The 22,000-nt window shown below is 54.7% G+C and overlaps 6 protein-coding genes across 11 annotated transcripts; 4 read left to right on the forward strand and 2 right to left on the reverse strand.

Moving 5' to 3' along the window:
* The first annotated feature begins 68 nt into the window (after positions 1-68).
* gnsb (glucosamine (N-acetyl)-6-sulfatase (Sanfilippo disease IIID), b) lies at positions 69-3,968 on the forward strand. The gene is made up of 13 exons (XM_061292636.1): positions 69-700; positions 1,218-1,277; positions 1,342-1,545; positions 1,623-1,688; positions 1,767-1,865; positions 1,929-2,096; positions 2,159-2,241; positions 2,308-2,426; positions 2,504-2,607; positions 2,696-2,797; positions 2,874-2,984; positions 3,064-3,174; positions 3,269-3,968. Exons 1-13 carry the CDS (start codon positions 560-562, stop codon positions 3,419-3,421), a joined length of 1,521 nt encoding a protein of 506 aa, XP_061148620.1. The 5' UTR covers positions 69-559; the 3' UTR covers positions 3,422-3,968.
* Positions 3,948-5,422, reverse strand: mrps24 (mitochondrial ribosomal protein S24). The gene is made up of 4 exons (XM_061292650.1): positions 5,169-5,422; positions 4,924-4,989; positions 4,740-4,851; positions 3,948-4,663 (listed from the first exon to the last, which is right to left on the reverse strand). The coding sequence occupies exons 1-4, from the start codon at positions 5,274-5,276 to the stop codon at positions 4,380-4,382; spliced, it is 570 nt and encodes a 189-aa protein (XP_061148634.1). The 5' UTR covers positions 5,277-5,422; the 3' UTR covers positions 3,948-4,379.
* Positions 5,423-5,600: 178 nt separating this feature from the next.
* nudcd3 (NudC domain containing 3) lies at positions 5,601-7,716 on the forward strand. The gene is made up of 6 exons (XM_061292643.1): positions 5,601-5,990; positions 6,090-6,376; positions 6,634-6,769; positions 6,889-7,032; positions 7,127-7,315; positions 7,374-7,716. The coding sequence occupies exons 1-6, from the start codon at positions 5,793-5,795 to the stop codon at positions 7,482-7,484; spliced, it is 1,065 nt and encodes a 354-aa protein (XP_061148627.1). The 5' UTR covers positions 5,601-5,792; the 3' UTR covers positions 7,485-7,716.
* Positions 7,717-8,990: 1,274 nt separating this feature from the next.
* zmiz2 (zinc finger, MIZ-type containing 2) lies at positions 8,991-17,378 on the forward strand. 6 transcript variants are annotated; one of them, XM_061292624.1, is made up of 19 exons: positions 8,991-9,586; positions 10,733-10,814; positions 11,376-11,493; positions 11,629-11,846; positions 11,959-12,106; positions 12,359-12,619; positions 12,742-12,921; positions 12,993-13,076; positions 13,233-13,410; positions 13,482-13,623; positions 13,732-13,942; positions 14,048-14,153; positions 14,434-14,591; positions 14,677-14,744; positions 14,816-14,884; positions 14,976-15,217; positions 15,627-15,742; positions 16,167-16,331; positions 16,413-17,378. In XM_061292624.1, exons 2-19 carry the CDS (start codon positions 10,765-10,767, stop codon positions 16,518-16,520), a joined length of 2,622 nt encoding a protein of 873 aa, XP_061148608.1. In that variant the 5' UTR covers positions 8,991-9,586; positions 10,733-10,764; the 3' UTR covers positions 16,521-17,378. The 6 variants fall into 6 exon arrangements, with proteins under 6 accessions (XP_061148608.1, XP_061148610.1, XP_061148609.1 ...); XM_061292626.1 differs by lacking the exon at positions 8,991-9,586 and adding an exon at positions 9,694-9,717; XM_061292625.1 differs by lacking the exon at positions 8,991-9,586 and adding an exon at positions 9,724-9,985.
* Positions 17,379-17,716: 338 nt separating this feature from the next.
* On the forward strand, positions 17,717-19,327 carry ppiab (peptidylprolyl isomerase Ab (cyclophilin A)). The gene is made up of 5 exons (XM_061292653.1): positions 17,717-17,901; positions 18,054-18,084; positions 18,382-18,470; positions 18,545-18,717; positions 18,867-19,327. Exons 1-5 carry the CDS (start codon positions 17,833-17,835, stop codon positions 19,000-19,002), a joined length of 498 nt encoding a protein of 165 aa, XP_061148637.1. The 5' UTR covers positions 17,717-17,832; the 3' UTR covers positions 19,003-19,327.
* A 337-nt stretch (positions 19,328-19,664) lies between these two features.
* On the reverse strand, positions 19,665-21,775 carry LOC133163080 (dual specificity protein phosphatase 26). Its single transcript, XM_061292649.1, has 4 exons — positions 21,485-21,775; positions 21,015-21,183; positions 20,426-20,640; positions 19,665-20,304 (listed from the first exon to the last, which is right to left on the reverse strand). Exons 2-4 carry the CDS (start codon positions 21,176-21,178, stop codon positions 20,069-20,071), a joined length of 615 nt encoding a protein of 204 aa, XP_061148633.1. The 5' UTR covers positions 21,179-21,183; positions 21,485-21,775; the 3' UTR covers positions 19,665-20,068.
* Between the last annotated feature and the right edge of the window lie 225 nt (positions 21,776-22,000).

A 22,000-nucleotide genomic window follows, 5' to 3' on the forward strand; every position in this document is an offset into this window, starting at 1 on the left:
AGGAAAGGCACAGCGAGACAACTAATTGACGTCATGACGTGTCTTACATTTCAGGGAATAGGGGGCGCTTGTCGTTTGGAAACTTCGATCAGCTGCTTGAACTTTGACGTCACTGCCTGCTCTCGAATTTGCTTCATTTTTGGAAAAAAGAAGAAGAAGAAGGCTTTACTTTCGAAATGCAACATTTGTGCACCCACGTGGTACAAAAAGCGGCGTTTATTGACTAGAATAGAATAGAATAGATCTTTATTGTCATTGTCACACGTGCACAACGACATTTAAATTTGCCAGTAACCCCCAAAAAAAGGCTTGCTCAGCTGACTGGCGTGAGTTGATTTTTATTTTTTCGCTGACTGGCGTGAAGTTTTGGTTCAAAGTCTACTTCGGACATCGTGATCTTCACGCCCACTGGCGCGCGCCCACGTGACCAGCGGCACTTCCTCAAGCCGCAGCTCGCTTGCACGCACGCGTCGGCAAGTCGGTCATCTTCTGATTTTCTTGCTGCCTTGCCTTGCCTTGCTTTTGGCTTTCCTGTCTCCCTTTGTGTTGCTCGTCGGTGATGCCCGTGGGAGTGTTGCGCGTGCTCGCGCTGGGCGCCCTGCTCACCTGCGGCGCGAGGCGCGTGCTCGGCGGCGGGGGGCCCGGCAGCAACATCGTCCTCATCGTCACCGACGACCAGGACCAAAACCTCGGGGGCATGGTGAGTTGACCTTTGGAGCGACCTCCTTGGAGGAACATTTGACGCTTTGCTTTGGAAAACCTGCGTGCAGTGCACTTTCCCCCGAGCCAAATGTCAATTTCCCTTTGATTTGTTGCCACCGTGCGCGCTTTCCGTCGAGCCAAACTGGCGTTAACTCCCCATCAAGTGGTGGCGTGGCGTGGCGTGACGTCTTGGTTTGGCGACAGGGCATAATTGCGCACAGGTCACCTTGATTGGAATCAAATGAATTGAAGCCGAGTATTCGTCTTCCAACGCGTTCTTTGTTTTGTCTTGGATTGATCACTCCGCCAATCTCCACGCTGTCTAAATAAATAACTACGCCTTCCGTGCATCCAAAAACGTCGGTTTGATTTTAGTTTCGAGCCAATTTGGTCGGAATTCCCTTTTTGCGCGGACAACAAATGCCTAGAGCCTCTTCCAGATGAATGTGCTACAGAATTGCCAATATTCTTTGCCACCGTGTCCATTTTGCCTTGCCTTGCCTTGCCTTGGACAGACCCCCATGAAGAAGACCAAATCTCTGATCGGAGACGCCGGCGCTACCTTTGTCAACTCGGTGAGTCCGCTTGTGTTTGGGCTAATGCTGTCGACGGCCGCGCCCTCACCTGATCCCCCCCCAGTTCACGGTGACGCCGCTGTGCTGCCCGAGCCGCTGCAGCATCCTGACGGGTCGCTACCCTCACAATCACCTGGTGAGGAACAACTCGCTGGCCGGGAACTGCTCCAGCGCGGCCTGGCAGAGCCGAGGCGAGTCGGACGCCTTCCCCGTCTTCCTCAGCAAGAGCGGCTACCAAACCTTCTTTGCCGGGAAGTACCTGAACCAGGTGGGCCGACACATTTTCCCTCGCCGAGACCTTGGCTGGATGTGCGCCCGACGGACCCTGCTTTTGTCCGTCGACAGTACGGCAAGAAGGAAACGGGCGGCGTCGGCCACGTTCCGCCTGGGTGGGACCAGTGGCACGGCCTGGTCAGTGCTGCCTGCCTGCCTGCCTTTCTTTCCACACGCGCGCATAAATCAGAAGGTGGCGGCTGTGTGTGCGCCCAGGTGGGCAACTCCCGCTACTACAACTACACCCTGTCCAGAAACGGGGTCGAGGAGAAGCACGGCGACGACTACGCGGACGACTACCTCACCGACCTCATCGTAAGTGGTCGACGGCGTCTCGTCTCGCTGCCCAGCCGGCCGACTGGGCTTTCCCGCCCGCAGGCCAACCGCTCGCTTCAGTTCCTGGACAACCGCAGCCCTCAGCGTCCGTTCTTCCTGATGCTGGCGCCGCCGGCGCCCCACTCGCCCTGGACCGCCGCCCCGCAGTACCGACGGCGCTTCGCTGACGTCAAAGCGCCCAGGGACGGAAGCTTTGACAAGCCGGCCAAGGTGAAGGCAAAACCCACACGGCGCAGAACCATCCCCGGTTGCTTGTTTTTTTTTTTTCGCAGGACAAGCATTGGCTGCTGCGCCAGCCCGCCAACCCCATGGCCAAGAGCTCGCTGGCCTTCCTGGACGACGCCTACCGCAAAAGGTGTGGCAAACGCGAGCACGGCCGGCCGGCTCCGTGAGCGAGGTGAGAAGGAGCATGAACCCGCAGGTGGCAGACGCTGCTGTCGGTGGATGACCTGGTGGAGACGCTGGTGAGGAAGCTGGAGGAGCTGAAGGAGCTGAACAACACGTACGTCATCTTCACCTCGGACAACGGCTATCACACAGGTGAGCGGAAGGCGGGCTCCGCTCACGGGCGGGTTCCCAACACGCCGGCGCCGCTGTGTTTTTTGCTTTTCCCGCAGGTCAGTTCTCTCTGCCCATCGACAAGCGTCAGTTGTACGAGTTTGACATCCGCACGCCGCTGCTGGTGCGCGGCCCCGGCGTGAAAGCCAAGGTCACGCTGAAGGTCACCAACGAAGCGCCGGCAGATTTGAAGTTGTGATTGAAAACGGGAAGAATGGGTGATCATTTTGATTGTCGCCCCCCCCCCCCAGGCTCCCGTGTTAAACATTGATCTGGCGCCGACCATTCTGGACATCGCCGGCATCAAGGCCTCGGCCGCCAACTTGGACGGGCAGTCCTTCCTGCCTCTGATGGTCGGCCGGCGACGTCACCGCCCGCTCGGAAAGCGTGGCCCCCGCCCCGGCCTAACGTGTGGTTGTTGTGCGGCAGGCGCCGTCGTTGCGCGACGGCTCGGCGCGTCCCTTCTTCCTGGTGGAGCACACGGGGGAGGGGCTGTCCAGCGCAGACGCCAGCTGCCCCGAGATGGGGCCCGGCGTGTCGGTGAGCGGCCGGCCGTTTGTCCGATGGAAATGCTTTCAATGCTGACTCCACTCCACGGTGGTTTGATTTGCCGGCTCAGCAATGTTTCCCCGACTGCGTGTGCGAGGACTCCTTCAACAACACCTACGCCTGCGTCAGGACGCTGGACGGACGCGACGACATGCAGTACTGCGAGTTCGCCGACAGCGAGGTAAGCGCACGCGGGATGGCAACGTGGTCGCTTAGCAGCCGATCAAGGTGCTGTGTGTGGCAAAATGTCCACGAGCCTCTTTTCGCGCCACCAGTCCTTTGTGGAGGTGTACAACCTGAGCTCGGACCCCCACCAGCTGGAGAACATTGTGAAGAAGGTGGACCCGGCCGTGCTGCAGACCATGAACCAGCGCCTCATCAAGCTGCAGTCCTGCCAGGGCGTCGGCTGCCGCGCCCTCTCCTCGTGAGGGAGATGCGGCCAAAGCCGCCATTTTGATTAGCACCGGCCACGAGGACCTACTTCTTCTGTTTGGCCGGCGAAAGGTGCGCTCCACTTCCTGTTTAGTTCCCCATTCCACCACGAGATGAATGAGGCCTTGCGTCGCCGCCGTTAATCACTCACTCACTTACTCACTCACTCACTCACTCTTTTTCTTTCTTTGATCAATTTGAATGTTGCTGTCTGTCGCCGTGAGCCCGCTAAGTGATAGCGAAGAGCCACGTGTAATTGCCTCACGCGCAAAAGGGATGCCCTGAAATGGCACTGGCAGGCAGCAGCCTGACAAAACAAAGACCCCCCCCCATTCCAACTTGGTGGCCTAGGTGCCACCTTTTCGTACACTTTTCCCAAATGACTCCTTGTTGCAATTTGGAAACCAGGAATCTCACTTGTGACAGATGAAAGGTGAACTCTTCAAATTGCATAGCCTTGCAAGTGTTTGCACTGGCCAAGCCTTCCGTGTGAACGATTGCACTGTGACAAATGAAAATAAATGAAAAATAGTCTTTCTTGAATGTGCTTTACATTTGTTTTAAATTCCAGTTTCAATTGGGCTGAAATTGGAAACTGGTGTATAAGAAGAAGAAGAAGAATCAGATTTGTTGTAGACAGTCTGTCACAAAGATGGCCTGAATGGCAAAGGCCGTGCAAAAGCAGAAAGCTTATTGTCTCCGCTTTTAGCTCAGAACCCAGTGGTTTTGGTGAAACACACACACACACACACACTTCAAGACGAGGACCCATAGTTCCAAACAAAACAAAATCAGTGAGTGCGTGAACATGACTACACTTTTTTTGCCGCCCCCCCCCCCCTTTTTATTTTTTCAAGTAGGCCCGGTGAGTGTCCGTCATGGGCAATTTCTCAAATAAATTGGAGCAAGGAAAGGGCTGGCTTTGCGTGACAGCAAAGGGGAAGTCGAAGGCCGTCACAGATATTTGTACACTTGCTTCTCCTGCAGCGTCTGCACGTCCAGCTTGACGGGACATTTGTAGAAGTGCGACAGCAGCGACTCGGCGTATCCAATCAGGAAGTAGAATTTCGTCGGCGGCAGCTTTTGCAGCATGAGGGCGCACACCGTCAGCGCGTTGCCGCGCCGCTTGATCACCAGCTCGTCGGCCAGGCAGCCGTGGAAGGTGCCGAACATCAAGCGACGGATGAAGGCGTCTTCGACGGCGCGCTCCGCCGCGCCGTCCTCGCCCTTGAGGTTACCTGGCAGGGACGAAAATAAACATGGGCAAAAGGGCAAAATGAAGCGATTTGGCGAAGGTCATGTTTGGAGACGCACTGGTGTGCTGCGATAGCCATCCTTTGTGGTGGGCGATGTGGTGAGGTTTCAGGGCTTGTTCGTAGGTCAGAGGACGATCGCCTTTCCCCACTCTGATGCGAGCAGCTCGGTTCTGCCCGGCAAAAGAATCACGAGCCGGTCATCATGTCGGAGAAATACGGCGTGACGTCACCGTTGTGTTTACCTTGCAGCACACTGCTGTGACGTGAAGCTTTCGGCTCCCGAGTGTACTTGCCCTGCTCGCTGCAGCCTGCACCGAAAACAAAGCATCGGGCTTGCAAGCATTGCAGGCAGGAATGTTTCTCTTTTGGTACGATAGTACTACCCCACCCCCGGATAGCTGCGGCACAGTGCTCAGTAACAAAGAATAAAGTCAAAAGAAGAACAGTCAAATGCTCCTGGGAAATGCCTTTTCATCGCTTTACCCACCAGGAAGTTCAAGCATCCTGTGCTGCTCAAGGGCGTCGCCATCTTGCTCTCACTGTTTACGAGGCTAACACAATTTACATTCACTTTGTCCTTGTTTTGGCACAACATACAAAACGCAATTCATAAAATTGAATTGACCAAGGAACTACTTGAATCGAGTTTGATTTACACGTATAAGCTTGAAAATAAATGGAGAACTCGGTACGGAACAATATAATTTCTCTCGTAACGGATGACTATACATGCTGCAACCGGATGTAGATTAAAATAAATGTGAAAAAGTTAACTTTGTCGCATTTCTTGAAATAGGTCAACTAATTAGGTTCGTCTATTAAATGCATAATTGAGTGCGAACTTATTTTCTTGGTGTTTACAGTAGCGGGGTAGTTTGTTCCTGTCACGCTCAGCGTAAAGTCAATTTATTTTGAAAGTGTCCAACCGGATGCGTGGCATTGTTCTGGAAGGAACCCTCACGGACGTTGAAGAAATGCAAGGCTCCTGGCGTAAACATTGACTGTTTTCTTCTCAAAAGTCCGCTTCTTCTTCTTTTTTTTTTTGTTCGCACCAACGGCGCACAGAGCTACAGTAGAGCAACATTGAAGGAACCACGCGGAAAGTATCGCCATGTCGTCGCCACTCGAGATGACGGAAATGTACGACAACGCGCTGCTCGGCATTCTGCAGCACGTCGGAAACATTCAGGACTTTCTTCACGTCTACTTTGGCTTTTTGTACCGCAAGACTGATTTTTATCGACTCCTCTCCGGTCCCAACGACAAGATGGGCTTCCCGCCAGGTGTGGCCGAGAAGATGGTCTTGAAGGTGGGCTCGCTCTAAGCCACAGTTCCATTCATTGACGACTAATGTATTGACTGACGTTCACAGTCTTCAAAAGTTGAATCTGCCCCTTTTCCTGCGCAGACGTTCAAGGTGTTTGAGAAGTTTTCCGAGGAGATGCGGAAAACGCAAAAGCAGCACAGGGACGAAATGGCAGCCGCTCCAGCGGCGATCCAGGAGCTGGAGGTCACGTCTGAGGCGACGACGCAAGCAGCGACGACGACGCAAGCAGCGACGACGACGCAAGCGGCGAGCTCCTCGGCGTCATCGGATCCCGTTGCGGACTCTGAACCCTCAGCCATACCTCAGGCTCATGGCCCTGGCGGCGTGGCTCAAATGGACGGGAAGGCTGCGGCGTCCCGCTCAGACAAGTCCGTTTTTGCCCGTCATTCAAGATTCAAGAGTTTTTTTTCCCCCCCATTCATTCATTCATTCATTCATTCATTCGAAACAAAAGCATAAGAGGAGGGTGATATTTCCCAGCGTCCCCGAACACTAAGATTCACTTTTCCCAGTGTGCAGCGCATCAGTGCGCTCTACCCGATGGTGTCACTTTGTTGGAGCTGTGATGTTTCCCGGCGTCCCCGAGCGCAGCATGGAGACGACCCTTTGCTCTTTTTGTTCCCAGGCCAAACAGGATTGGGTCAGAGTTGGACTCGGACAGCTACAACGGTGCCGTGCGGGACAAGTACCAGTGGTCTCAGGACTACAACGACGTGGAGGTGCGCGTCTTTGTGCCCGAGGAGGTGCTCAAAGGCAAGCAGGTGAGCGAGCCCCTTTGCGGTGGCGGCGGCGATGATGATGATGATAATAATTCATTAAATTTGTATAGCGCTTTTGAAAAACCCAAAGACGCTCATGTGGCTAATGTCATTGTTCCCAGGTGAGCGTGAGCCTGCGCAACGACGGCATGCGCGTTTGCGTGCGCGCGGGGCCCGAAGAGCAGACGCTGGTGGAGGGCAAATTCTCGCACAAGATCAACACGGAGAATTCCCTGTGGAGCCTCGAACCGGGAAAATGCGTCGTGGTAATGGACCGAGCGCGTGGCACCTCAGTGGCTGGCGCACAGTCTCACGTCTTCTTCTTGCCTTCCTTTCTTTCGCCATCCTGCGGCCGGCCAGCTGTCTCTGAACAAGTCGTCGGAGGTGTGGTGGAAGTGCGTCCTGGAGGGCGAGGAGGAGATCGACGTGGACTCGCTGAACCGCGAGCGCTCCATGGCCAGCGTGGACGAGGAGGAGCACGCCGTCCTCGACCGCCTCACCTTTGACTACCACCAGAAGCTGCAGGGCAAGCCGCAGAGCCACGAGATGGTCGGTGTCTCTCTGTGGGTTCTGTGTGCCCATGTGTTTCATGGATGCTTATTTGCAGAAGGTGCACGAAATGCTGAAGAAGGGTTGGGAGGCGCAGGGCTCGCCGTTCAAGGGCCAGCAGTTCGACCCGTCCATGTTCGACATCCCGCCCGGCGCCGTGCAGTTCTGAGCTTTCGGCGCCGGACGTCCCGCCGCTTGCGACATCCTGTCGGTCGGCGACATCGCCGATCGCTCAGAGCGAAAGGATGAAGGGGACAAAATGGAGGATCTCGTCCGTCCGTCTTCCTCGAGGACAAAAACGAGTCGTGTTCGAAAAAACGTCAGCGAGGCAAAAAAACGTCAGCGCCTGATACCCAGACGGACAAAGCTATTTCTAAAATGAAATAAAAAGACAAACGTCACAGTGCTGTACGAGGTTGCTAACGTTTCACTAGATTTGATTTTAGTGCCGTCTTCACAACACGTGACGATGTGACGCTTAGAAGTTAGGCTGATGTCATTTGTCTTTCAGCCACGAGAGGGCAGCATGCGTCAAGTTGAGATTTTCGCCTCGTTATTGTTGCGACGACCAATTTGAACGCTGCTGAGCTCGTAACCGAAGCTCGCCTCGTAACTCACAAGGCCACGCCCATTAGAGGACCAAATGAATTTGGCCTTAGAGGTCCTTCGATGTCATTGATCATGCGTTCGTTCACTCCCTTCCTCCTTCTTTATCTCCTTTCCTACCCGCTTGCGTCCTAATTGCCTTCCCCGGCCGGCGGCCCCCCTTCTATCTAACCTTTCTTCCTCCAAATCTATGGCTCCCCTCCCCCCAAATCAGTCATGTTATGCGTTGTTCTAGGTCATGAACAGCAGCCATTTCCCTGGAATGTTCCAGCGCTTGCCAAAGCCTCCCCATTGGAATGCATACGCAAGCTAGGAAGCATGCGTGTGCGCCGCTCACCATGGCAACCAGCTGCTTCGGGCGTGTGCGCAGATGCCGTTTCCGCGTGCGCGCGCTCAAAAATGACAAATGTCAAAAATCATGCCCAAATGCTCCACCTTCCGAGTGGTGGAGGTTCAGCCCCAATGAGCTGTCCACCCCCCTTGACTCCCGGCCTGCCTCCCCTCTTTTCTCTCTGCTCTTGCGTGATAGGCGACATTGTGTAATGACTGCAGTAGGTCGCCACTATGCGGCAGGTCGTTGGGGGAGGGGCTGATATGATAGTGTGCAGAGGAAAATGAAGAAATGGGAAATCTCTGCACCTGTTTCCACGGCAACCCGGCTCTGAAGAAAGAGAAGGGGAAAAAACACACCAATGGGTTGCGACATTGTTCTCCCTCACACGCACGTGCACACTTGGACAGACTACAACACGCAAAGAAGCATCCATGCGCACACACACACACACGACACTTGGAATGGCCGAGAACTAAAACACGCACGGACACATGCAGCAAGACACTCTTTTATTTACTACTTTATTATACACACACGCACATACACACACACTTGTAAGTAGGGCACAAACACGACACCAATTTCTACGAAAAGACACCCACTTCAATAAGACTGATGTCGAACGATGAGCAAATGTGGCACGCTTATAAACACACCTCCACAACCAGACACACACAAAGTCCTGTAGAACAGGTACTTGCACACATACTACATGACGCAGCCACACGCGTCTACAAAACCCATGCATGCGACACACTTTTACATACACACTGAACTAGAACCATACATCGGAACACGCACACATTATAATAGTGCTATGAATGTTTGCAAACTTTTGGAGGCCGTATTTTTTGATTCTCTCGCTCAAACGGTCAGTACTTTCCCAAGATGGCGGAGGTAAAGACGCACGGCGAATACCTGACCATTTCCTGGTGACGTCACGCACACCAGTCGGAGGGGCGGGCGAGTGACGGTGACGTCACGAATTCATTATAGCTTGTCATTGTGCAATGGTCTGTTTTTGCTTAAGTGAGCTCCGTGTCCTCGACAAGCTAGCTGTAATTGGCCCGCCGAGTTAGCGTAATTTAAACGTGACGACGACCGGAAGTGTTAAGTCGCCCTTCCAAACACTTTTGCGCTGCGCCGCCTGGCTCTTCCTTGGGCACAAAATGAGCGTCGAGAGGGGAGACTTGACGACAGCGTTAGCCGACTGCGACACCGCACGAGCTAGCTAGCCTGCTATGCCGAGCTAAGCTAAGCTAAGCTAGGCTAAACTAGCTAGCTCGCCGAGGCGTCTGGCTTTCGCGACGTGGACGCGCGCGCTCAGACAGGTGAGCTGCGTGGGATTGACACGACGCGGGCACGGTAGCTTTGTGCGTACACTTCGTATGGCGCATATAGGAGCACAATTGCACGCGCAGTAGCGGGGTCGAGAGCACGCACGAACGCACACAGCAGCCAGGTAGGCGTTACCGAACGCGTCTCGTGCCGATCCCGCCGCGTGCACGCCGCTTTGTTCCGCCGTGAGCCCGTGGCGGGCGGGCGCGAAAGCCAGGAGCTGTGCGTGTGCACGTTGTACACTTCGACGGTGATCGTGTCCATCACACGCACGCGGAGGCACGGGTCATCGGTTCCACAGCGTGCGCGTGCACAAACGTGCTATTGTCTGACGGACCCATGTCCGGCCGGGTCGTGCGCGTGCACTCACAGCGCGTTGGCGCGTGCAGCAGGTTCTTGTTGTTTTTGTTTGTGTGCGGGCGGGCCTGCGTGATTTGTTCGGGTTGTATTTGTGGGATTCTTTGTGGTTGCGTGTGACCGACCATGCGGCACCTGTAGCGACTTCCACGCGTGACGTTGTGCACGTGCGGGTGAGGTATGGACTTGTGCGTCGGTTCCAGGTGCACGCTCACGCACTCGCAGTGCTAATGTCAAAGGTGAAAGCTTGACTTTTTCATTTTAACGACCATCATGCCTACCCAGTCACTCGCTTGTGTGTTGTACTTCTTTAGAAAGCACACCGCCACCTGCTGGTTCGGATAGAACTTTGCCGTTATTCAGTCTACCTCGTCTAAGGCATGGTAGACTCATTTGCGTCGACTGGAAATCGGGAGCTTAATTGCGTATCTAGGGTCGTCTTCCGATTGGCTGAGAGCCCTCGCTCAGTTTCACTGGCAGCCCTCCGACTTCCAAGGCGTCATCTTTGGCCATCAACGTGATCCCGCCATCGTCGTTCTGTTGGACGTGTCACGGCAGACGTAGATTCCACTCCACCTGTCCGTAAGGTGTTTTTATCGGCTTGATCAAATGGGATCGCAATCATATGATACACAGTCTGGGATAGCGAGCCCGGTATTCAAGAGTTTGGAGTCGCCGTGTTTGAGCGGGCGCTCGTCAGGTCCGAGGGCGAGGCGTCGTCAAAGCCGTCGTCCTGACGACGCCAAAGTGTCCGCCTCAGCTTCTTCCTCTTTGTTTTTCAGGGGGGCTTCCCAGTCACCCCCATGCTCCTCCAATGAAACCCCTCAACTCCATGAAACGAGCCCCGCATCCCACTCCTCAAAGGTAATTCCCAGCCACGCGCAAACGAGCCTCATTTCGCTCAGGAACACGGCGTACACGTTTAGTAAGTTCCAGTCGTGTTCTGGACTGATCTTTTGGGAGAAACTGCTCCAAAATTGGAATCCTGCTAGCAAACCGTCATTGGCTAATGAAAACAATAACAACAAATTAAGCATTTGAAAAGTTGACTCCAATTTGTAGCGCATCCGGCGGCGGCACGTTGGCTGTATTTGATACTCCGAGCCTCACGGGTTGGAAGCGTTAACTTCCCATTGGCGGACGTAGCTTGGCACTTGGCAACGGCAGAGCTCAACCAATGCCGATTGACTCGGGCACGGCGCTCGCCGTGTGCTGCGTCCCAAGAGCGAGCGCGTCTGAGCGTTGGCTACAATTGCATCACGACCGGCTGCAGTTTACGAATGACTTCATTTGTAATGGCACTTACGCGCTCTGAGCCTGTGAGGAGGAGGTGGTGGAAGCGGGCGCTAAGGGCCGCCGCTGCCTTCATGGCCCTTTTTTTTTTTTTTCTTCTTCTTCTTTTCCCTCCTTTCCCTTCCCTCGCAGCGGTGACGGCGCCTTCCTCCATGAGCCAGTCTCCTGGCAACCAGCAGCCAATCAGCAGCCGGGATCTCTCTCTGTAGTAACCACAGTGTGGGGTGTGACCAATCCCACGCACAGCCAGGTAACACGTGAGGCCGCTTTGTCAAGTAGCCAAGGAAAAGAAAAGCAGCACTTTGCATTTTGGCTAAGTGCGGAGATGCCACGGCTGAAAGCTAGCATTGGAAAGCAATGACCCGTCTGATTTGTTTTTACCGAGGCGCAGGTGATAGGAGCGCCACCTATGGGTCCTGGCGACGGGACGGGCGGTCACATGATGCCCGGCGGGGGCGGCGGGCCCGCTATGCCCGGCGCCATGGGACCGCAGTTCATGAGCCAGCAGGGGTACGGCGACGCCATATCCAAAGGCTACGGCCAGCCGCTCATGTACGGACGCCCCGGCCCGGCGTACAACCCCGCAGCGGCCTACGGCGGCAGGTGAACCAGTGGGGCTGGGGGCTCTTTTGGCTCATGTCGGATGGTGTCTCTCTCTCTCTCTCTCTCTGGGTCACGTCGAAATATGACCCAGCGAGCGGTCCTTTCTGTGCAGTTATCCCGGTAACAGCGGTGTGCGCCCGCCCTCGGACTTCAGCACGGCGGCCGCCGCCGCCGTGGCCGCCGCCACAGCTACCGCCACCGCCACAGCCACGGTGGCGGCCATCCAGGAGAAGCAGAACCAGGACATCAGCTACGCGCAGGTCCTCAAATGCCTTGTTTAAATGAGCCCATCCTAAACTCGGGACCCTAACGGGTGCCTTTATTTCAAGTCTTGAGTTCAATCCCTAATTGGAAAGCTTAACAGGTCCAAGTGGAAACCCTAAGCCCTTGCCTGCTACTTTCTTTCATTTGCAACTTTGCGCCGGGCCCGTAATCCCCATAGGAAAAGCTGGCCACGGCCAGCAGAGGGCAGCGTCACCTGGCTTCCTGACTCAGTTTGTGTTTCCCGGCAGATGGGCGGAGCCTCCTCGTACAGTCCCCAGTTCATGTCTCACGGGGGCCCTCACGGGGGCCCTCACGGGGGCTCTCGCGGAGCCCCGGTCATGAACCAGGGCGGTATGGTCTCGAGCAGGCCTGTGGCAGCGGCGCCACCCCCTGGCGGGGGCTTGTACCCTCCCCACCCCGGACACGTGCAAAAGATGCACGGCGGCGGATCGGGAGGGGCGGGGTATCCCGGTGGAGCCCAGGGACTCAAACGAACTTTCCACTCTGAGGTGAGAAGCGACCGTACCGGAAGCCAGGCCTCCGCTTCATTTTTCGACCCTGAGCTCAGTTGCCGAGCGAGCGCAAGACTTATTTGCAGCCCTAACCCTGCCTCTGACTTGTGACCGGGCAGTTTGGCGGCGGCGGCGGGATGTCGTCCATGTCGGCGTATCCTCAGCAGCCTCTGCAGCAACCTCTGCACTACCCACCCACAGCGCCGCAACGCTGCTCGCCCTCGTACCCGGCCGGCCGCATGCCCCCCGTGGGCCAGTACGCCTCGGGCTCGCTTGGCAACCCGCCCCAGTACTACAAGGTAATGATGGCTTTTTTCCAGCAGATGGAAGGCCCTAAACTAAGTCTTTTGTTTTTGGCTGTGCTCTTCAGTCAGAAGTGTTTAATGGGCAGGCGAGTCTGCCCCCTGCCGGCCCAGGAGGATACAACGCCTTCACTCAGGCGGCAGCCAGCGGGGTAAGTGGCGAGCGAGAGAAAGAAAGAAAGAAAGAAAAAAGAAAGAAAGAAATGGCCAATGATTGGTTTGAAGTGGCCAGCCCAAGCGCTGCGCTGCGTTGCGTCATCACGGCTGGGTCCTGATGCACGGCTTACACTCCTGTGTGGCCTCGCCAGCCCGGCCGGGGCGGAGGGATGCAGGCGTACCCCGGCTCGCCCATGGGCGGCAACCCCACACCTCCCGTGACTCCCGGCGCCTCGGTGCCGCCCTACCTGTCCCCGGGCCGCGACGTCAAACCCCCCTACGTGCCCCCCGACGGGAAAAGCAGCATGGGTGGCCCGCAGATTGCCACGGGTGAGGCAGCGCTGCGCAACTTTGTTTCGGAGCCTCGCCCTAAGCCGTCCGTCCGTCTCTTCCCCATCAAGGTAATCCCAGCGACGACCTGCGGCTAACTTTCCCCGTGCGCGACGGCGTGGTGCTGGAGCCTTTCAGACTGGAGCACAACTTGGCTGTCAGTAACCACGCCTTCCAGCTTCGAGACTCCGTCTACAAAACGCTCATGATGAGGTCAGGCGCCGCATTGGCTCGGGAAGGCCGCTCCCTCCCTCGTCCGTCCGGCCTTTGAAAGAAAACGTTGGCTTCAACTTGAGCCTGCGGCGTGACGGCCCTGTGCAGGCCGGACCTGGAGCTGCAGTTCAAGTGCTACCACCACGAGGACCGGCAGATGAACACCAACTGGCCCGCCTCGGTGCAGGTGAGCGTCAACGCCACGCCCTTGTCCATCGAGCGCGGCGACAACAAGACCTCCCACAAGGCCCTGTACCTCAAGCAAGTGTGCCAGCCCGGCCGCAACACCGTCCAGATCACCGTCACCGCCTGCTGCTGCGTGAGTTTTGAATAACCGTTTGGGCGGGCGCGCCGCGCCGTGCCGCGCCGCGCCTCGCCTCCCTTGGCGTTGCCTTTCCGTGTGACGGCGCGTTTGCTCCCGCAGTCCCATCTGTTCGTGCTGCAGCTGGTCCATCGGCCCTCCGTCAGGTCGGTGCTGCAAGGGCTCATGAAGAAGAGGTTGCTGCCCGCCGAGCACTGCATCACCAAGAGTGAGACGCACGCTCGATTGCGAGCACGCCGAGTTAATGCGTTAACGTTAAATGCGCTTCACGTTCATTTCCGTGGCCGACGTTTGCCCCTCATTTGGAAAAACAAAATATTGGCTATGTTGGCAAGTTTCCCCAAAAAAGCCCTTTTGAACTTGACAATCCTTTTCCCCTCCAAATCCTTTAAAAGGTGCATTAGTGCCACCTACAGGCTGGGAGTGGCAGAGTAAGTGTCTTGAAACAGCTGTCCAAGTGACGGATGATGTGTCACCGTGTGTTTCAGTCAAGAGGAACTTCAGCAGCGGCACCATCCCCGGGACCCCCGGGCTCAACGGAGAGGACGGCGTGGAGCAAACGGCCATCAAAGTCTCGCTCAAGTGTCCAATCACCTTCCGGCGCATCCAGCTGCCGGCGCGAGGGCACGACTGCCGGCACATACAGGTTCGGTCACGTGGCTCGCGTGAACCCACCTGGAGGATCTTGCGCCCAATGAGAGCAAGAGATGCGCTTTTTCTCTTCTCTGTAGTGTTTCGACTTGGAGTCGTACCTGCAGCTCAACTGTGAGCGAGGAACGTGGCGATGTCCTGTCTGCAAGTAGGTGCTTTATCAACACTGGCTAAGTCCGTCCGGCGTTTCTGGGCTGAAAATGCCGCTGTGCTTTGCAGTAAGACGGCTTTGCTGGAGGGTCTGGAGGTGGACCAGTACATGCTGGGGATCCTGGTCTACATCCAGAAGTAAGTCCGCGCCCCTCTCGGGCGGGAAGTGCCGCCGCCGCTTTGCCGCCGCCGCTTTGCCGCCCACTCATTTGCCACCCGGGTCCGCCAGTTCTGACTACGAGGAGATCACCATCGACCCGCTGTGCGGCTGGCGGCCGGTGCCGATCAAGCCCGACTTGCACGTGAAGGAGGAGCCCGACGGGCCGGCGCTCAAACGCTGCCGCACCGTCAGCCCCAGTCACATGCTGCTGCCCAACGTGATGGAGATGATCGCCGCGCTGGGACCCGCCTCCTCGCCCTACGCGGCGCCGGCCGGGGCCGGCAGGGCTAGTCCCGACTACAGCAGACCCGGTGAGAGAGAGAGAGAGCTCTGCTTGTCACAATGACTCAATTAGCCTTGTATTGTATACATTAAAGGCTACGCAACAAACTCATGAATCGTCAGCAAACTGTTCAAATATTTGAAAGAGCGAATGGAAATAAAAATTGCTAGCGATAACTCCATTTTTAATTTTGTATTGATACATGAAGTCCAATTTGCCTTTGCGGGACACATCTCACTCTCGGGCCTCGAGTTTGACACCTATGCTCTAGATTTGTACTTTATTTTGTCTTGTGCCAACCGTGGCGATGAACGTGCTGCGGACGTGAGAGCACAAATGAATGATTAACCCAAAGAAGAAAGTTGTCTGAGCCGACCGACCGAGCCAGGACCCGTTTCCTCGTCCTCTGACGTGCTTGTTTATTCCCTCCCTCCCAGGGAGCCGAGGCTTTGCCAGCCTATCGGCTTTCCCGGAATTCCCCAACACTCCCGGCACGCCGACCGCGAGCGAGTACCCTCCGTCGGGACCTCCGCTCCCCTACCAGGCCGAGCAGGTGAGCCAGACAAAACGTGGGCGATTCTGCAGCAGCCGTCGCTTCGGCAGCATTCGACGGCGGACGGTCGCATGGGTTTTGTAGTTTGGTGCCCCCGAGTGGAGAAAAGTAATAACTGCGCTTTAGGTGCTTTGGCCAGCGCTTCCTTCTTTTGCTTCAGTCATCGCCGACTGCAAACTGAGTTTTGATCTTGATGCTCAGTCAGTTGCTGAGTTCAAATTTTGAAGAAGACGTTGGCTTGCAAATGCGTCGTTTTTCAAGTTGAACAGCTGACTGACGGACGGACGGACGGACGGACTGTCTGTGCCTGCTGGTGACGCTGAGAGCCACTAAGCAAGCGTTGCTCCCGTTTGTCAAAGGCAGCTGGTGGCCAACTGTCGCCTGGCCTATTCTTCCCTCATGGTGTTTGTTTCCGCACGGCTAGGCCCATAATGCCTTGCTGCCGCAGCAGGCCGCCACCCCCAACCTCGGCGAGGAGAGGAGCGGCGGCGCTTCCCACAACTCGCGGCTGCACGCCGAGGGCTCCTTCGGCCTCGGCGGCCCCCCGGGAGGGGGCGGCGCAGAGGCGGCCGCCGATCACTCGCTAGATGTACGTGAGCTTTCTGCTCAGGAGAGCGATTTTCCGCAATTGCCGTTGCCTGACTTTTCTTTGCTGTGTTTTTTGGGGTAGCTTCTGCCCGAGCTGACCAACCCGGACGAGCTCCTGTCCTACCTGGGTCCGCCCGACCTGCCCAGCAACAGCAGCGATGACCTTCTGTCGCTCTTTGAGAACAACTGAGCAGCGCCTTTGGCCGCCTTCTTCATCTCCTTTCTCTGTTGTCTTTTTTTTTTTTTTTCGTCGCCTTCCGTCATTTTCGTCTCCTCCTTAATTTCTCCCTCAAATCTTCGGGAGGCAGGCTCGACCGTCTCCCAATTGCTGTCATTTTGTCCTCGCTAGTAAAGCAGTTCAGCACACGAGTCGAACAACTACGGCCTCGGCGCGCCTCGCCATTTTGCTCGTTCCTGCTCTCGACTCAGCGGCTCCTCTGTCCAACGTGGGAAAAGAGGAGCCGCGCCCCGGAGGAGCTAGCAGCGGTCATTTGCAGTTGCGTGGACTCCTTAAAAACCACCGCCCGCCCGTATTCGCCCAACGAGCTAGTGTGCTGAGGGTGGACGTTAGTAAGGCCTAAGGAATAAATGCTCAAACGCTTTTGCATATTTGAGGTGAACGTGTTGAATCAATGCGACAACGCCCACATTCCGTTATTCCGGTTCGGCAGCGTCGCCTTGACGCTCGTCTGAATATTCCCGTCTCGTCCTTTCGTCGCAGTACTTCTTCGACTTCTCCCTGATCATTATTTGTCCTTTTTGACACCGCCTCTACACAGTCTTCTTTCTAACAGACACTTTGAGAGTTCAAAAAAAACACGACGAAATTGTTGACTTTATTTGGAGGCGAAAAAGTGACAATTGAATTGCAAATTTAGTAGAAACCACGTTTTTAAGATGTAAACTATTGCACATATTTTGTAACACACATTTTAATTGCCATTGCTTTCTATTTATTTTGTAATCATTGTCGTCGTTGATTGTACCCGCAGTTGTTTTGTTCTTGCTGGAGGTTGAAAAAGAAGATTAAACCCATTGTATAATTTCAGCAGCATTTCAGTATGTTTGTTGCCTGCACTTTGAAGATACTTAAGACCGCAAATGTCAGCGCCAAAACAAAAGAAAAATCTCTTTTGGTCAATTCTGCTTTTAACAGAAACATGGAATGCAACACTTTCATCTACAAAAAAGACACGACTAAAGAACGCTCGGTTTGTGTTTTTCACGTGACGAGTTCGAAATAACATTTAGCGACAATAATAAATACAGACACCGCCCGCAAAGATTGTCCAGAAATTAAAAATGGAACACCCATCCCACTGCCCACCTTTTCTCGCGATTGATTGGTTGTCGCCCAGGACCCGGCTGCGATTGGCTTTCTGAATATGACGTCATATCAGAGTAGGATAAAAGAAATGTCGCTTTGCGTCTATCGTCGTCGTCACATTGATATTTTCGGTCCAATTGAATAATCCTTCGGGGTTCCGAAAGCCAATGAAAAGATGCCAAATCCTGTGGTTTTCTTTGACATCACCATTGCTGACGTCAGCGCGGGCAAAATCACAATGGAGGTAAATGATTGAAATGATGTCCGTACGTCTTTGATGGGTTTCGTGCGAGTGTCAAGCAACAAGTACCGACAACAACAAAAACGTATCGCTCCTTCTCGTACAAAGAATAATATTAATGATGACAATGTCAATGTTTGTTTTTCTTATTGCAGCTTTTTGCAGACGTAGTTCCAAAAACTGCAGGTAGGTCAACGTCTGCTTCCGCATGACTGACTGACTGACTGACTGTCTAGAAAGCGAAACAAACTCCCAAAATGTAACATCAATGAATAGATCTGCTGTCACAATTTGGTTACCACGTCGGCGGCCTCGCAGTGCCGCCTTCCCCCACCCCCCCCCCCCCCCCCCTCGCGTCTGCCACCAATCCCCAGAGCATGAGGAATGGATGTTTCTATGTTTGGGCTGTCAGAAGAACGAAGACATAAAATGGCTGCCGTGTTGATGATGGACCTTCTCATTTTGTTTGTTTTTCAATGGCAGAGAACTTCAGGGCACTATGCACCGGTGAGAAAGGTTTTGGCTTCAAGAATTCCATCTTCCACCGCATCATTCCCCAATTCATGTGCCAGGTACGCACTCCACAGTCCATGACGTCGTTTTGCAGCCCCTAAGCCAAACGTTTTGGCGCCCGCCACGCACGCAGGGCGGCGACTTCACCAACCACAACGGGACCGGAGGGAAGTCCATCTACGGCAAGTCCTTTCCTGACGAGAACTTCAATCTGAAGCATGCCGGCTTTGGGACGCTTTCCATGGCCAACGCCGGCGCCGACACCAACGGCTCGCAGTTCTTCCTCTGCACGGAGAAAACTACCTGGTTAGTGGCCGACGCCACCGGCACAATTTATAGGATTGATTTATTGAGCAAATTGGTTCAGAAATGGATTGCTAAGGAAGGTGCCACTTAAGGGCCACGTCTGAAACAAGCAAAACAAATCTGACGTGCTTGTTTTCTTGGACGCCAAGGCTGGACGGCAAGCACGTGGTGTTCGGGAAGCTTCTGGAAGGCACCGACGTGCTGAAGGCCATGGAAAGTCAAGGCACCAAAAACGGGACCCCGAAAGCCAAGGTTGCCATCGCAGACTGCGGCCAGCTCAAGTAGCTCCAGAGCGCCCCCTAAAGCTCACTCTCGTCCTTCCAAGAAATTTCTTGAAGCCTCACCTCACGATATAGGTACATGGGCATTAAAAAGAAAAAAGAAAAATCTCACCATACGTACATGGGCTGAAAGTACTAAAAAAGCTGCACCACTCACTGGTCATTTTTCAACCTCCAAAAACTTTTTTTTTTCTTTTTTTTACTCCACTCCCTATTTTGACACCGTTCCAATTTCTACATACTCCACACATCCACGACATTATTTTTCTCACTTCACTATGTTTTCATCTTTTCCCCGCCACCATTAAACATGAATATTTTCCCCAGAACTTGGTAAGAAGCTCTTTCCCATTGACGAGAGGTTACTACGGTCACCGACAATTGTGGAGTGAACGGGGCGCGGCGCGGCGCAGCAGGGAGGCCCTGGAAAAGAAGCAGGACCCAACTTTCACACCCTCTGGCTAGCGTGAAAACCGATTGTGAAACCCGAACCCTCGTTGAAAGCCAACTTGGAATCTTGACACAGAGCTTGTAGCCCGAAGCACAGAAGCACAATGGGAATCCCAGTCCTGAGTTTAAAAGGCAACTTTCAAACCCTAACCAAAGTTCGGAACCCTAATTTGTGAAGGAGACAAGAGAGGCACGACAGCGACAACAGAGTTTTTTTTTTTTAATGAATTCTTTAGTGCGGTGTGGGTCGTATGGCAAATGTTTTGATTTTGATGATTTGACTTTGTTGCGGTGGCAGTGGAGCGACCCGCCGGCCGGCTCGTTCACAAAGCCAGGGAGGCGTCGGTGCTTCGAAGGCAAATCAACAAATCAGACAGAGGAAGAAAAAGGCCTCTGATGAAGAATACAAGAACATTGTTTGCTTTTTCAGCGTGGGAAAAAAACGAAAACACGTTTGCTAACAAATGCTGGACGGAGGCGGTCATGATAACGAGCATTTGACCAAACGCTCCGTCTTGGTCCGTTTTCTGAGCGGGTCCTCGGCAGCCCGTCATGGTGGAGGCAGTTTTGTTCCGACGGTGACGTCGGCAGCTTTTCCGCACATTGTCTGACGTTAGCCGTTAGCACGAGCTGGTCGCCGCCGCTGCCGTGGAGGCGGCGGTGCGGCGACTCTCGCACAGGATGCCGTCCAGGCCGCTGAGTTGGCGCAGGAAGCCTCGGTTGGGCGTGACCCCGCGGTGGTCCTTCACGGTCTTGATGGCCTCGACCAGGGTTAAGTTCTGCCGGATCATCAGGTAGGCCAGGACCAGCGTGGCCGAGCGGCTCAGGCCTACCGCGCAGTGGACCAGAACCTGCCCTGTGTGCCCCAGCAAGTGTCACTTGTGACAAAGAGACAGAAGCTCCCTCCCTCCCTCCCTGCACATGTTTGGCCACAAACGTAGCCCAGCGCCAACCCTAACTCATGTGTGCACACTCACCTCCTCCAGAGAGCGCTTTGTGTATGAAGTCGGCGGCGGGGTAAAAGTTTTTGCTCATGTCGAAGGCGGGCGAGTCGTGCGCCTCGATGCCGAGGTACGTCACCTTCATGCCGGCGTAGGCGCCGCCGCCACCGTTGCGCCATCGGCTCTGCGCGCAGTTGACGATGTGAGTGATGCCCAAGCGCGCCAGCTCGCCACGGTCCGACGCCACGTTTCTGAGCAGGCAGGCAGGCACATGATCATTTGGAGGGGGAGCAAACAAAGGCTGCTTCAAAAAAGTTGGGAATGACTGAAACCATTAGAAATGTTTGCAGCAGCACATTGCCATGGCTCACTCACTATCCATTGCAATGTGTTTCAGCCATTCGACAACAAATGAAACTTGATTTGCGCAAATTCTTTTCCACCAATCAAATTGTCAGCGTAATTCAATCATTGTTCCAAATGCAAATTCTGAGCTTAATTCTGACATCACCCTGTCAGACGGCCTCAAAAGAACCCACCTTGAGCTCAGATTGATCAAATAAGTTGTGGTCGAAGCATCGGACAATGCGAGCGTGTGTGTGTGCGTGTGTGTGTGCCAACTGACTGGTCGCCGATGTAGAGTCCGGGCCAGACTTGATCGGCGTGGTTGCAGGCCGTCTTGCCGCTGCTCAAAAGTCGCTCCAGCTCCGACACGGAGACGCGCTCGCGGGAGTCCTGACGAGCGGGCGAGCTGCTGCGCGAGCGCGAGAAGCCGCACATGAACGCCATCCCGTCTGAGCACACGCACACGGCCTCACGTCAGACATACTCAGACTCAGCCAAGCGCGCGCGCGTGCGCGGCTGGTGGCGCTGGAAGCCCCCCGGGGCTCCAGCTGGAGGTCCGTTGGAAGCTCCAAGAACCGGTAAAAATGTGTAGCCGACCACCTGGAACCCTCCCTGGGCATGGCTGGCGGCGCTGGAAGACCCCCCGCCCCCGGAGCTCCAGCATAGCTGGGCGACTTTTTGGCTGCGCGGAGTTGTGTGCGCGTATTCGCGGTCGATGCGCGCGCGGGCGCGGGCGCGCCACCTGCATACCTCTGTTGTCTATCGTCGACGTCCTTTTGTTGTGTCACTCGAACGAATTCGCGCGCGCAGGTCGGAAACCACACGAGCAAATCCTTATTGGCGCCATTTTGTGACCATCATTTTCTTCATCATCATCATCATCATCATCTTCCTGTGCTTGTCGTGGTCAACAAGTCCTCCCAACATCATCACAACATGGCTTCCGGTGAGCGTGCTCAGCATCACCAGCCTAGACTGATGGAGTGACGTCATCGGCTGCGGCTTCTGCGCTCTGGCGCCGCCTGCCGGCCGCTCCATGAAGGAACTTAGTCGAACCGAACCAAATGGAGCCAGACAAAAGTAAAAGTGAGACGAACGAAGAAAGAAAGAAAGAAAGAAAGAAAGAAAGAAAGAAAGAAAGAAAGAAAGAAAGAAAGAAAGAAAGAAAGAAAGAAAGAAAGAAAGAAAGAAAGAAAGAAAGAAAGAAAGAAATTCAAGCGCCACATCAAAGAAATCGTTAAGCATTCCTTATTCCGATTCTAATGG

This window comes from Syngnathus typhle, linkage group LG12 (assembly GCF_033458585.1).
Source record: "Syngnathus typhle isolate RoL2023-S1 ecotype Sweden linkage group LG12, RoL_Styp_1.0, whole genome shotgun sequence".
In the NCBI taxonomy this organism is placed as follows: Eukaryota; Metazoa; Chordata; class Actinopteri; order Syngnathiformes; family Syngnathidae; genus Syngnathus; species Syngnathus typhle.

Excerpts from the sequence above, each read along its gene's own strand:
- ppiab (XM_061292653.1), top strand. The coding sequence starts at position 17,833 with ATGCCAAATCCTGTGGTTTTCTTTGACATCACCATTGCTGACGTCAGC. Across the intron at positions 17,902-18,053 it reads CGGGCAAAATCACAATGGAG|CTTTTTGCAGACGTAGTTCC; the intron begins GTAAATGATTGA and ends TTCTTATTGCAG. Across the intron at positions 18,085-18,381 it reads CGTAGTTCCAAAAACTGCAG|AGAACTTCAGGGCACTATGC; the intron begins GTAGGTCAACGT and ends TTTCAATGGCAG.
- nudcd3 (XM_061292643.1), top strand. The coding sequence starts at position 5,793 with ATGTCGTCGCCACTCGAGATGACGGAAATGTACGACAACGCGCTGCTC. Across the intron at positions 6,377-6,633 it reads GCGGCGTCCCGCTCAGACAA|GCCAAACAGGATTGGGTCAG; the intron begins GTCCGTTTTTGC and ends TTTTGTTCCCAG. Across the intron at positions 7,033-7,126 it reads AACCGGGAAAATGCGTCGTG|CTGTCTCTGAACAAGTCGTC; the intron begins GTAATGGACCGA and ends GCGGCCGGCCAG.
- gnsb (XM_061292636.1), top strand. The coding sequence starts at position 560 with ATGCCCGTGGGAGTGTTGCGCGTGCTCGCGCTGGGCGCCCTGCTCACC. Across the intron at positions 2,985-3,063 it reads AGATGGGGCCCGGCGTGTCG|CAATGTTTCCCCGACTGCGT; the intron begins GTGAGCGGCCGG and ends TTGCCGGCTCAG. Across the intron at positions 3,175-3,268 it reads GCGAGTTCGCCGACAGCGAG|TCCTTTGTGGAGGTGTACAA; the intron begins GTAAGCGCACGC and ends TCGCGCCACCAG.
- zmiz2 (XM_061292622.1), top strand. The coding sequence starts at position 10,560 with ATGGGATCGCAATCATATGATACACAGTCTGGGATAGCGAGCCCGGTA. Across the intron at positions 13,943-14,047 it reads CCGTCACCGCCTGCTGCTGC|TCCCATCTGTTCGTGCTGCA; the intron begins GTGAGTTTTGAA and ends TTGCTCCCGCAG. Across the intron at positions 16,332-16,412 it reads CCGCCGATCACTCGCTAGAT|CTTCTGCCCGAGCTGACCAA; the intron begins GTACGTGAGCTT and ends TTTTTGGGGTAG.
- LOC133163080 (XM_061292649.1), bottom strand. The coding sequence starts at position 21,178 with ATGGCGTTCATGTGCGGCTTCTCGCGCTCGCGCAGCAGCTCGCCCGCT. Across the intron at positions 20,641-21,014 it reads GGACTCTACATCGGCGACCA|AAACGTGGCGTCGGACCGTG; the intron begins GTCAGTTGGCAC and ends CTGCCTGCTCAG. Across the intron at positions 20,305-20,425 it reads CAAAGCGCTCTCTGGAGGAG|GGCAGGTTCTGGTCCACTGC; the intron begins GTGAGTGTGCAC and ends TGGGGCACACAG.
- mrps24 (XM_061292650.1), bottom strand. The coding sequence starts at position 5,276 with ATGTTGTGCCAAAACAAGGACAAAGTGAATGTAAATTGTGTTAGCCTC. Across the intron at positions 4,990-5,168 it reads CAGGATGCTTGAACTTCCTG|GCTGCAGCGAGCAGGGCAAG; the intron begins GTGGGTAAAGCG and ends TTTTCGGTGCAG. Across the intron at positions 4,852-4,923 it reads TCACAGCAGTGTGCTGCAAG|AACCGAGCTGCTCGCATCAG; the intron begins GTAAACACAACG and ends TTTGCCGGGCAG.